Source organism: Lygodium microphyllum, chromosome 4 (assembly GCF_053477565.2).
Source record: "Lygodium microphyllum isolate KBCC chromosome 4, Lygodium_microphyllum_v1.1.10, whole genome shotgun sequence".
Taxonomy (NCBI): Eukaryota; Viridiplantae; Streptophyta; class Polypodiopsida; order Schizaeales; family Lygodiaceae; genus Lygodium; species Lygodium microphyllum.
In genome coordinates, this window is record NC_141138.1 from 19,204,811 (window position 1) to 19,218,653 (window position 13,843).

At 42.3% G+C, this 13,843-nt stretch overlaps 1 protein-coding gene across 1 annotated transcript in view; it reads left to right on the forward strand.

Moving 5' to 3' along the window:
* Window positions 1-2,591: 2,591 nt before the first annotated feature.
* LOC148036847 (protein S-acyltransferase 8-like) overlaps window positions 2,592-13,843 on the forward strand; it is a 138,789-nt gene continuing 127,537 nt past the window's right edge. Inside the window, exon 1 of the mRNA XM_087675758.1 lies at window positions 2,592-3,046. Coding sequence (XP_087531884.1) covers window positions 3,005-3,046 — 42 coding nt within the window. The 5' untranslated portion in view covers window positions 2,592-3,004. The remainder of the gene's footprint in view (window positions 3,047-13,843) is intronic.

Below are 13,843 nucleotides of genomic sequence, written 5' to 3' on the forward strand. Positions count from 1 at the left end.
TCAAGCATTCAAGAAGAAGAAGATGCTATGAACTATAGTCTATTACTTTTATGTTGGATCAATCTTTATCAAATGGATTGCTTCTCCAAAGTAGAATACTTCATAATCCCCATGATTAGATCACAAATTGACCAAAATTTTGAAGAATTTTGTGGCTACCTCGTTTCCCCCGAATAAGAGAGCAAGAATACTCTAAATCTATCAAAATGCATGAATGTTGGGTCTATATTGTATATACAAGCTTGCCTTCACCTTCTTGAAGCCAATGAGCACAAAAACCCTCTCAAATCTTCAATAAATTATCAAAATTACCTTGCTATCTTGAAATTGCCATGGCTAGGGTTTGGAGTTTGAAGAATGTCTAACAAGGGTAAAATCATGACTAATGCTTCAAAGAAGAGAGTAAAGAGCTGGAATAGAGGTTTATTCAAGTTTTTCTTTTACAAGCTTTTATGGATAAATGCTTGCTATCCAACCACATTCAACTTGAATGTTAAGAATCAAGCTTTCTTCATATGATGTAGTCACTCTTACTTACAATAGAAGTCACAAAGCTTCATCAGGAGGAGATTAAGGAGAGTATTACCATCAATAATTCAATTTGTAGTAATGTGACGTTTGTTGAGCAAGAATATTGGCACAAAATGCGTTGACTAGTAGTTTTCATACATGGCATCTTCCATAAGCAAAATGGTGCTTGATTAGCTTGTGATGAAGTCAAGAATCATGCTAGGTAAGTCTTTTTGATAGTGGAAGCCAAGGAAGGAAGATACGATCAAGATTTTTCCATGGAAACTTGAAACCAAGCTAAGATAGGAAAGAGAAACCCTTGTTTAAGAAAAATAATCATTGTTTAAGGTTTTTCTAATCTCTATTAGCCTCGGTTAGAACCTAGAACCTTCAAAATGAGCCTCTTCTTGTCCACGAGCTACCAAAATATTTAAGATCCCACCATTTCTTCTTTAGATCTTCTCCAAGAACTTCAAATTTAGTAAAGACTAAATGCAAGAAACCCCAACTAGTCACTGTTTAAACTATACCAAGTCCTGTATATAACCAAATCTTGAACTCTAGTTACCCTATATAGTGTTGATAGCTAGATCTAGGCTTGAAAATGCCATTGTTAAAAATGGAATTCAAGGCTCTAATACCATTGAAATGAACTTAGCCTAGATTGAATTAAAATGACAAGAAAATCAAGAAACAATAATTGAAACGACTGGCCATAGCCATGCCATAGCTGATTATGAATTAAGAGTATAGTACAATGAAGCCATAGCTGATTATGAATTAAGAGTATAGTACAATGAAGCCATAGCTAGGTTGAATCAAAGGTACAATGAGAATCATAAATGAGAGGTTTCACAACAAAAAATCCACCTCTTTTTATGGTGGGTATTCACCCTCAATGTTGGTGTGGAAGGCAAGAATCCCTCAAGCTCCAAGAAAATGGATAAATTTACAAATGTACTAAAAGCCCCTTACAATGGCACACTCTTGCCTTGAATACTCCAACCCCAATTAAGCTAATTCTCCTAAAGTAAAGGATGTAAATTTTGTTTTATTATAGAGTCAAATAAATTTGACCATATAAGCTTATCAATTATGTGTGTGTGTGTGTGTGTATAGAGAGAGAGAGAGAGAGAGAGAGAGAGAGAGAGAGAGAGAGAGAGAGAGAGAGAGAGAGAGAGAGAGAGAGAGAGAGAGAGAGAGAGAGAGAGAGAGAGAGAGAGAGAGAGAGAGAGAGAGAGAGTCTGTGTGTGTGTGTGTGAGTTTTACTTAGTAGGCACCCAAAGAAGATGCTTCAGGTATTTAAAGGGGAGAGCAATTTCCTCTTTTGTAAATATGGCATATGTTAAAGTGAGGCACACAAACATGCATTAGAGACATGCATACCAAGTACAGGTGTTTTGTTTATATATGTATGTAATATGTATATGCCATAGAAGGAGGGACACAAACACACACCATAAACATTCTCACAACATACGTGCTCAAAGAGCAACATTTCATACATACTTATAATCTTTTTAGTTTGCAAAATATCAATTAAGGAAGGGCATTAAGTCTCATTTAGAAATGTTTAAGGGTTGGGCTATATATTAATCAGCCTAGGCATTAAGTCCCATTAAAAATTGTCAACGGTTGCAATATGTGAATAGGCTGGGCATAAAGTCCCTTTATATATGTTAAAGGTTGGGGGGGCAAAGGTATAATAGCACACATTTGGTAGTGAAGTCTAAGGGCGTGGGACCATTCAAGAAATGAAGGAAATGACGTGGATTAACGATAAAAAAGGAAAAACATAAAAAACAATTTGATGTGGATTAACAATAAAAAATGCAAAACATAAAAATAAAAATGATGATATGAAAAAAGAATGTAGGGAAAATGTCAAGTCGGATTTTTAAAAAGTGCTGAAGTCTGAGGGGGTGGGACTGTTCAAGAAAGGACGTATATGACGTGGATTAAAATAAAAAGAAAAAGGAAAAATGAAGGATGACCTGGATGTTTGTGTAGCGGGGCCAGCATGGAAGGTCAGAAGAAACAAACAAACAAACAAACCATAGGCTAGGGAGAATAGAGGAAGGAGAACATTCACCTGGCGAAAGACGAAGACTTCAGCCTCTCTCTCTCTCCCCTCCCCTGTCTGCGTTGTCACGCAGCGTGTCTTTGCCTGCCCGCTTTCTCGGTTTCCGAGCACCGATCCCATTCTGTCACGCAGCCTCCCCCTTTTTTCTTCGTTTCCCCCCTCGATTTCAACAGTCTTTGCAGCTACCATTACACACTTCGCCCTGTATGTGAAGTCCACTCGACGAGCTTCCCGCCCCCTTCTTTAGATGGACTGCTCGCGCCTTCTTCCCAGGCCGTGCCTCTCTCGAGATACCAACAGTGCTCAGGCCCCGTCTCACCAGGGAAAAAGAGACTGTCATGGCCTTGTCACATTGAACCAGTCTTGTCGGTAGCGCTCCGCTTACCTGCTGGCGCATCCCAGGACACAGCTATGGTGGAGAAGCGCCTTTTTGAAGTCTGGCCGGGGAAGAATGTGAGTTCCAACTTCGCCTTTTTTATCCCTTTTCTGTAATAATTGTAATGCAACCGGTAATCTCGAACATCCGTGCGCGAGGAAAGAGTGCAAGTGCTTGCGCGCCGTGGCACAATTTCCTGTTCCTGACAAAAGGAGAAGATTTTTGGTTTTTGGGGGATGGTAATTTCTTCTTACGGGAAACTGACATCGACTGGATGCTCTTCAGAGATTGCAGAAACTGACATCGAAGGGATGTTACCAGTTGCATGGCTGATCTGAAATTCTGCATTGACTGCAATCTTTATTTCTGAACAAGCTGATCAGAGTGCCTTTTTGCCACTGGCACAGAGAATCCTGATATGAATATTGACTTTGACATTCTCAAGCTCAATACCCACTTTCGCCAACTTTTGCCATCAGCATCATCAGTCACAGTTTGAACCTCAGCCATCACAAGGCTGAAGAGTTTGTCAACTGAGCAAGGTTGTGATCACTACTAGCGTTGCAAAGTCCAATAATAGTTTCTTATAAGGTACATAGTTGGTCGTGCTATGTTTACAACTAGCTGCATTCAGGAGGTGTTTTTGCTTTGAAAGGTGAGTTTGATGCATTGCAACCTCTTCTAGCAGTGGATGCCCTTATCAGAGTTTTAAGCTTGTCTTGGTCCAGGGGGGGTCCCCTCTAAATGCTTTGGGGTATCTTGCTTGGATTGTATTGTAGGCCTTGCATTTGCAGATTAGTGCTCCTCACTCTCCACCTCCTGTTGTCATAATTTGCAAATCCTCTCGTCTCTAGGGATGGTGATGGCTCTCCTTGTCTTCATCTCAACTTGATGAGAGGATACCTGCATCTCACGTGGCATGTATATGTCTTGGTATCCAAGTCTTTGAATGAAAACATATGTAGTGGTTCTCACGAAGTGGTCCGTGTAGTATGACATCTTCAGGGAAAGGGGCTGCTGGGTTGAGGTCCATGTGTATTGTATGTGTAGTTGATAGTGATCATATCGCATGACTAGTTTCTCTCATTGTGAGAGATGTAAGGAGGGGGAGTCAAAGTCGCATTAGAAGGGTGGGAGGTGGTCCATGTTAATCTCATATCCAGTAGGCCATTGCTCTACCTATGCATACCATGAGCTATCATGGCCGACTTGTGCTAGTTGTCTCGAAGCCTCGAAAGGATGATTTGCTGCCGATAATACTAATATGCGCTCTTGCAATATGTATCCATAGATATATAGCGAGGCTAGGGGTCTAGACTAGTGCACCATACATCATGGCTAGTGTGACCTATGTGTCAAAATACACCTTTGTGTATAGGGCTCATGGAAGTATGCTTGATGACATTGTCTCTCCATCATGGCTAGTGCTGCATATCCTCGTGTGAGTCAATCTCCCATTGCCTGTGCCATGGTGAAGAAATGTGACCCCCAAGTAGATAAATGAATTCATTACCTCCACCCGTCCTGTGATCTTGAGGTGAAGATTGATCTTCTTTGTCTTGGGGATGATGTATGGAAGATCACGATCTTGGTTTTCCCAATATGAGTGGTCAATTGAAAATTGATATTGTTTATAGAAGTCATGTAGGGCATGGAGATGTCATTGCCAACTCTCGTGTGACTAGGAGACTAAGATAATATCATTAGCATAAAGCATAAGAGAGATGAGTGTACTTGCTATGTTCACTTGGTCTTCTTCGACTTTTGTGTTTGTGCTCTTTTATCTCATTGATGTAGAACCCAAAGAGTGTAGGGGAGGTAGGGATGCTTGCTTCATGCCAATGGTTCTAGAGACTATATTTGAAAGTGTTGGGCATTTGACTTGGCCCCCTACACTTTGGAGTCTTGTAGGAGGTGCCAAATCATGTTTGGTGAGATCCCAAATGTGTGTGGCCTCAACCTACTATTTATAGCAAGTTTCGGGACGTCATATCGTGCACCATTTTAAACTCTTTCGAATTGTGCACCATTTTAGGGTTATAGGACCACACACGTTAGAGTGTATGAGCTGCAATTTCTGGACAGCATGCATTGCTCTATCCTTTTTAAAAGCAAATCTCTGCATTTATGAAACCTCACAAGCATGGGGAGGTGGAGTATCCAATGTAGGCAAAGCATCTACCATTTGATACCTCTGAAGAGTCATGAGACTGCCAAAGCTCATGTGACTATAGCAAGCGTGCCAAAGCTCTGCATTCTGCATAGCGGGTGTAAGAGTGCTAGCTATAAAGGAGAAAACAATGCCAAAATAGGAGCAAGCCGGCCAGCATTTAATGCTGGGCAGCCAGCATAAAATGTTCCAAATAAGCATCATCAATGCCATATAAAATGCCTAAAATGCTGAATCGTGGCCTGGATAACTAAGACTCACATGAGTTGTCAAGACTACTAACCTAAGGATGATTGCAGTGAATCATTTGCAAACATAGGGGCAATCGAAGAGTTAGCCAAATTCTGAATGATATCCTTCATGCAAATGTAAGTAGAAGGCAAACTAATTGGGAAGAGTACGTACCTATGGTAGAATTTAGATATAGCATTGCCAATCACTCTTCCACCAGATATAGTCTCTTTATGCTAATGTATGGGTTTCAACCTAGAGCCACTTATGCAGTAGGGATGCTAAAGGAGAAGGTTTATGCAACGAAACACTTCCTACAATATTAAACTTGTAGAAAGCAGCTACTAGCATTATGAAGGCACAAGATAAAGCTAGAGCTATGCTACCCCACACAGAAGACCTCGTGTTTGAAGAGGGAGAGCAAGAGTGTCTTAAGGCGTATGAGCAATTTGAAACCTTGACAATAATCAATGACCAAAGGTCTCTCCTACATATTGTGGTCCGATGCTTTAGCTTATCCATATTAGATAGACCCACGAGAGAGATTTAAGGGAAAAATCAAATCCTCCTTTTTTCTTCACAGTATGTCATATCTGTTCCACATTGTACCGAATCCCTAGTTTTCTAGTCTATCTAACCAATTGGTCTTTAATAGACATTAATCTCTCTCTCTTTCTCTCTCTCTCTCTCTCTCGTGTGCGAGTTGAGCACCTGTGTTGAAATGGGGGATTGAGAGTTGCAAGACAAGCTGGGTTCAGATGAGGGTTCTCAACACTAAGCCACATCTTCACCTTGAGAGAGATGATCGTGCAAGTGAAAGTTAAGAAAGAACTCCGGTAGCCCAATCTTGTTTTTGGAGGTTTTAGGTGATCTAGCTTGTTTGCCCACACCTTGTTCACAGAGGGTATCTTAGCCAAGGCTGCCCGACATTGTCTACATCCATGGGACACTTGTTTTTAGCCTCCATTGTCCTTGCTACGTTTATTGCATTTGTTGCATCATCTACAGCTGGTGACCTACTCTACTGTTGCATTTGTGATCTGCGACTATTGTATGGATTGCCACTTCATCATACTTGTGTTTTTATTGTTGTAAGCTTGCCATATCATCATACCTACGTTTTTGCTACCATTAGCATGCCACATCATCATTAGCTGCTGTGTTTGCAGTTTTCTCTCTCTTTTACTTGTTCGACATTGCGTCGGCATTACCCTTGTTGTGCTTGCTGTTGTTAGACATCTTGGAGGTTGCCTTGTTGCGATTCAAGATCCGTTAGGAGTACGACATACTCTTTTGCTCATTATCTCTACCTTGATTCTTGAGACACGAGAGTTCATGATGCAATTATCATTCCTTGCACGGTTTGTTTGTTGCATTAGCATTGTATATTTAGTATTCATTCATTCATTCAGATCTTCACTATGTTCATTGTCCCTAAGTTATTTTAACCCTAACTATGTTTTGTTGAGTTTATGCTTCGTTGTACGCTTTTATTTATGTTTTTGCATTAGCGTATTTCTTGACATGGTGTTAGAGCAAGGTTTTCTTCCACAAAACCTCTGCCTTTGCTTTGAAAGCCCTTCATAGGAAGTAGGAACAACAAGAGAGCAAGATGACTTTAAATACATCTTCACCACATCATGATGATGCCCCTAAGCCTACCACATTGAGACACAAGATGTAGTGGACCTCACTGTCAGAAGTGGGGCAGCAGTGGAAGCATAAACATGTGCTGAAATAAACTGCTGAAACACGAGACAAAAAGAAAAGAAAGAAAGAACACGATACAGATGAGAACTCAGATGTATGCACGGGAAATGGAATCCATATATCTGAATACGAGACAGTCGCATACAACAGTGAGTCACTGGTTGCGTGGGCACTGGCACTGGCTCCTCTCTCCACAGAGTCTGCAGATGGTGAAGATGATGATACTGACTGAGGAGGAGCACTGAGTATAAATAGGCTGAAAAAGTGGGGAGCAATAATGCTGGTCGGACAGCATTAATGCTGGCCGATTGGTGCATAAAATGCCCCAATGGCATAAAATGCCACGCCAGAAAAATACCTAAAATACCTAATAAAAATGCCCAGCCTAGATCAAGCTCAGACTCGCACATGAGCTGACAAATACTCTGCTAACACCCTCTCTCAGATCATGGGTGATCTGATACAATACAATAGTACAATGAAAAGGGATCAGAAACTATACAACATAGAACCACCAAGTAGAACCATGGATATCCAAGCAGTGGGTGATCAAGCCACCACCAAGGTGCCTCGGAGAGAACCTGATGTCGATGTAGATCATACCAAACACCTGAAAATAGAGAAGATCATAGAATGTCTCTGTGTCCATCATCAATGTCTCGCAGGAGCATACTAGACCATCTTGTCAAAAAATGCCCCTGAACATAGGTGACCATGGATTCTCCGCCTTTGGCCAGACCGCCAAAGTGTCCCCTCATGTGAGCTCCAGATGAAAGCCTCCCGCTCTCTGTCAGATAACCAGCTCATCATGAACCTGGATGTCAATCCCAGCTCCAGGATTTGATTCCGCCAGACTGAAGTCAATGCGTCAGTGACGTCCCTCTTTGGAACCTGTGCACCTGTATAAAAGCATAGATGAGGCGCGGCTGCCCCATCTGAACACCCACTCACACTCCCTCTCTGGCACAAGAGAGTCATGAGGGATGACCTCATCACCACCACTGGAAAGCATCTGAGGTAGGGGCCACCAAGCCCTTCCCGCGATCCGAAGAAGAGGATCCCTTCTGCGCCTTGGACTTCACCTTGGTCGGAGGATCTGAGTCGGAGTCTGATGAAGGAGAGAACTCATCGGTAGAGCCAACATCCCGCTTCTTCTTCTGCTCCTTCTTCCTGGAAGCCGCTAACGTCTTGCAGTCCTTCCGCAAATGTCCCTTCTTGACCCAATGGTAACACTGGGCCTTCGACTTCTTCTTCCCGTCATCTCTCTCTAAAGCTACATAAGCCTCGCCTCCATAATGTGCCGGAAGCCGCCCCTGTAATCTCAAGGATGTCTCATGCTCAAGAAGCATCGAGGTCATATGTGTAAAACTGACAGGAGTCGATGATGTCTGCGCCTGCAAAGCATTGGCCACTCCATCAAACTCCGGGGGGAGCTTGTAGAGGACCCTCCCGACGAGATGCGCCTCGGGAAGAGCAGATTGCATGTGCCATAAAGTGTACCTGCGTAACACGAAGAAGAAAAGACTGAATAGTATCTTTCGGCTCAAACTTCATCTGCTGGAGCTGGCCATAAAGTGTGACTGCCCGCATGGTGGAAGGTGCCTCGTACATCTGCTGCAACTTCTGCCATACTTCAGGAGATGTTCTACAAGAGGTAACCGCCGGTAAGACCGCTTTAGAAATACACCGAAGCAACGCCGAGTAAGCACGGGCATCGTCCGAGTCCCATGTGAGCACCGCTTCCTCATGGTTGTCCTCATCAAAGTCTTCAGGAAGAGGAAAAGGACGGAGAGGAGGAGGAGTAGCTCCACAGACGATGTACCATAACCGCTTCTGCACAAACCAAGCTTTCATGACAGCACTCCATGTGAGATAATCAGGTCCATGTAACTTATCATCAGTGGAAGTGCACGAAGGAGCCATATGGAGAGGATAAGAAGAGAAGTAGAGAAGAGATGGAATGTAGAGAGGAAACACAGCCAAAACACAAGCACAGACGGCAGAAAATGAGAGTTCACATGCAATATAACCCAAAATCTGATCAATAGAAGACAAAATCTGCTGCAGAAAGTCAAAAAATCAGTCAAAAACTGCCAAAAACAGCAAAAACGGCCTGAAGTAACAGTCACCCAGCCACGAGAGACGCTGAATCAGCAAAACGCAGGCTGTAAACTGGAGAAAAGCAGGTAGAAAACTGTCGCCAGCAGCTGCAAATGAAAAACGCAGGCAGCAGAGGGTGCGTAGGCAGCAGGCGATGGCAAAACTGCAAAAAACGCACGCTGAAAACAGCCCCAAAGCAGGTCGCCTGTCTGCGACAGCAGTCGTCTGATCAACAGGGGTACAAAACAGTCCTGAAATCAGCAAAAAAACACAGCAAAAACACAAATCCTGAAAATTGATACCATGTCAGAAGTGGGGCAGCGGTGGAAGCATAAACATGTGCTGAAACAAACTGCTGAAACACGAGACAAAAAGAAAAGAAAGAAAGAACACGATACAAATGAGAACTCAGATGTATGCACGGGAAATGGAATCCATATATCTGAATACGAGACAGTCACATACAACAGTGAGTCACTGGCTGCGTGGGCACTGGCACTGGCTCCTCTCTCCACAGAGTCTGCAGATGGTGAAGATGATGATATTGACTGAGGAGGAGCACTGAGTATAAATAGGCTGAAAAAGTGGGGAGCAATAATGCTGGTCGGACAGCATTAATGTTGGCCGATTGGTGCATAAAATGCCCCAATGGCATAAAATGCCACACCAGAAAAATACCTAAAATACCTAATAAAAATGCCCAGCCCAGATCAAGCTCAGACTCGCACATGAGCTGACAAATACTCTGCTAACACTCGCAACTTGCTCTTCCTATATTTGACATAGTTGAAGAGTCTTTGGACTACCATGGAGTCCATAGACCGTACAAGATCTCAAGTTCTCTTCTATGAAACCTCGACCTTTGATCTAAAAACCCTTCGCAAGAAGTAGGAACAATAGGAGGACAATATGACTTTGAACATATCTTCATTGCATCATCATGATGCTCTCGAGCCTAGCACATTGAGACACTAGACAAAGTGGGCTTCATAGCTTGCTCCTATCTCTGATATGGCTGGAGAGTCTTCAGACTACCATGGAGTCCATAGACTGTACGAGATCTCGCGATGTGAATACGATTTCATCCTCGTATATTGGGATCGACATGGCTAGAGAGTCTTCAGACTACCATGGAGTCCATAGATTGTATGAGATCTCGCGAAGTGAATACGGTTTCATCCTCGTATATTGGGCTCAACAGTAGATTGAAGGTAGATTTGTGTTTTCTCTTTAGATTTGGTGTATCAATCTAATGATTTGGCAAGAAGGATAGATGCTCCATAAAGAATCGATCACCTTGCATGGGAATGGGCATGGAAATCGTACAACAAAGCATAGATTGATAAACTCAGAACACAGTTAGGGTTAGGATAACTTAGAGATAGTGAACATAATGAATAATAAGTGAATGAATAATGGATATATAGTGCTCATGTAGCAAACACACTATGCAGTGGATACTGAACCTTGAACTCTCGTATCTCTAGATCAAGGTAGAGGTTATGAGTTGTAGAGTGTGCTGTACTCTGAATAGATCTGGAATCGCAATCTCACCAACTTTTGAGTGTCGAACACCAACAAACGCAGCCAAGGAAGTTTGGATCTAATGCAAATAACAGTGCAAAAGAGAGAAAGACTAAAAACGTAGATACTTGAGGAGAGAGAAAATTTGCACAATAGTTGTTAGGTGCAAACGTAGCAGATAGTGGTGAGAGAATCTCAGGGCGGCAACCTAAAAACCAAAACGTCGCATTCAAAGGAGAGCGAAGATGATGGTGACAGCTGCTAGTTGATGGCGATAGCAACCAGCTAATGGCGATAGTTGCCAATTGTAGGTGACAACGCTTGGAACTTAGCGAGAATTGCAAACACACGAGGAAGGTTGGAATGAGGCCCCAGATGGTAGGAGGTGGATAGTGGAAGCTCTGATTGCAATGTCGGTAGGAGAGAGACGACTCCTGAAACCTGCAAAAACGAGATTGAGGGAGAGTGGTGGGCTGCATGCATATTTATAGAAAGTTTGGGACACCTGAATTAGGGTTTTGCATGTGGAACTTAGTAACTCTCTAGAAGCACGTTTCTTTAAAATAAGAGGTTTTCTTCAGTAATTATGTTTTGGGGCTGTTTTAGTTGGGCTAATGTATTTTTAGCTTAATACCTTGTCTCTAACCCAAGACTGAGCCATGAGAAATAAGCCCTTAATATATATTTTCTTTTACTCTAAGGCGTCCCATCGCAAGGCTTCTACGGCATCGGGCAAAGGGTGCATGCTGGCTGCCCTGTGACCTACCAAGACTATGGAGGCGATGATTATCTTGCCAAGGGAGCCCCAACGGTCACCCTAAGAGGTCAGGGCATCGAACCAAGGGGGCTTGTGGGCTGCCCAGAGGCCTACTAAGTTCTGCAAAGGCAGATGGAATTAGCGATGGACTATGTGATTTTTTCATTTTTATATATTGTTTGTGTTGTGTTGTTTTTTTATAAAAAATTTGAGGGCTTTTGATGTAAGTTGTTCAAAAGGTTTAGCATTAAGTAAAGGTTTCAAAGCAGTGTTCGTCCCATTGAGTCAATGTGTCCCGAAGTATGGAACTATAAGCATGGATTGCCTTATGACCTTCATACAACAAGGAAAACAATCCCTCACACTACTAGGATAAGTAGATAGGGATTAATAAGTATGGGTGTGTGTGTGTGCCAATCATATGGAGAGTATGTAGAGAGAGAGGCAAGACAGAAAAGCAAGTACAATAAGCAAAGCCAGCATACAAGCATAGGGAAAAAGTGCCTTCGGAGATTGCCATGTGCAATGCCATGATTATGGTGGATCGAGAGTCGACTACTCCAAGGGTGACTGAAAAGGAATAAACGTGCACAGATGTATATTTACATAAATCGAATGTTGCTGCATGGGGTAGTGTAAAGGGGAATGTAAATATTCATGCTCATGCAGAATGCGATGCAATGGTGCTACTTGGACAGTGCCCTTGCAAGGGAATTGTTTACTTGCCCAAGTGCCCTTTTAGAATCATGTCATCTTGACAACGTAGATGAAGTTACAAATGTCCATAATAGATAATACATAATAAATGAATGCTTGAAAGTAAAAGTTGTAAAGATCATCACTATCACTATCAAGAGAAGGAAACTGCTCCTTAAACTGAAAGGAGAAGCAAGAGGGAAGTTCCCTCTCGTCATCAATTAGAAGAAGTAGAAGAGGATATACCCAAGACAATTCGTGGTAGAAAATATTGTAGAACCGGTTGATTGACTGCCTTGGCCAAAATATTTGCACAATCGTCGCTTGATGGCACAAACTCTAGTCGAATTGTGCTTAGCTCAACTTGCTCTTTGGTGAAATGGTAGTGAACCGCCACGTGCCATGTTTGAGGGGAGATGATAGGATTGCTTGCAAGGGTAATGACACCTTGGTTGTCGCAGTAGACAACGGTAGGCAACTCCCAAGGGAACTGAAGTGTAGCTAGTAAGTTCCTTAGATAGATGGCTTGTGTAGTGCCATTGAAAAGAGCTTGATACTTTGTCTCGGCCATGGAAGCTACCTCTATTTCTTGCTTACAGCTGGCCAAAGAGATAGGTATCATGCCCAAGGTATAGAGGTAGTCTTCATGAAAACATCTAGTGTTAAGATCTCTCGCCTAGTTAGAATTAGTGTACCCTTGTAAGCATAAACCATGACCATATGTCAGTCCAAAATTATAGGTACATCTTAAATATCTTAACACACTAAGGCAAGCGACCCAATGAGACATTCTAGATGCATTAAAATGCTGACTAAGCAAACTAATCGAGAATGCAAGATCTAGCCTAGTATGAATCAACCAAAGTAATTTTCCTACAATAGAAATGATAAGTATGAGCATGAAAAGGCTGACTTGAGGTATCCTTGTGCAAATAGACAGTGGGATCTAGAGAATAGCCCATAAAATTCAAGAGATCAGCTCGAGGGTGAGCTTTTCTATCTTGTCAGCAGGAGTGTGCATATAAGCACGATAATCGAAAACTGTGAAGTGAGAAATAACAGGCCAAGAGCCAAAAAATGCCCCGTACGAAGTTGAACAACATAGAGCGTGCCGTATTTAGGACATTCTGGTTTCTACGCTCTCTAGCTTCATTCTGTGTAGGGGCATTGGTAGAGGTGAGTCGGCATGCAATGCCTTGCTCCTGCAGAAACTCAAAAAACTTGTGGGAGGTAAACTCGCCACCAGAATCACTCTTCATAGTATCCATGAGATGACGAATTTGATTATGTAACAACAACAATGTCATGAGAACATGTATTTTTGAAACCTCACTTAACATGTGGATTAATTTTTAATCACATGATTAAGTAAATGTTGCACATGTGAAGTGTAATTGGGGTAAAATTAAATTTACGAGCCCAAGACCCTAGGAAATCACGGGATGTCAAAGGCAAGTTGCTATAAGTTATGCCGCACAGATACTTGGTGGTATCTAGTGTCAGTTGTTGGCCTAGGTCATTCATTTAGCTCTAAGTGTCAGTTGGTGACACTAGGGAAGTGGCGTTTAATGGTACCTAACGCCAATTAGATGGTCAAAGATGGCTCAAAGACACTCGAGAATAGAAGTTGCCTAGCCAATTTAATTATTGGTCAATCAGATTATTTTTCAAGGCATCAAAATAATT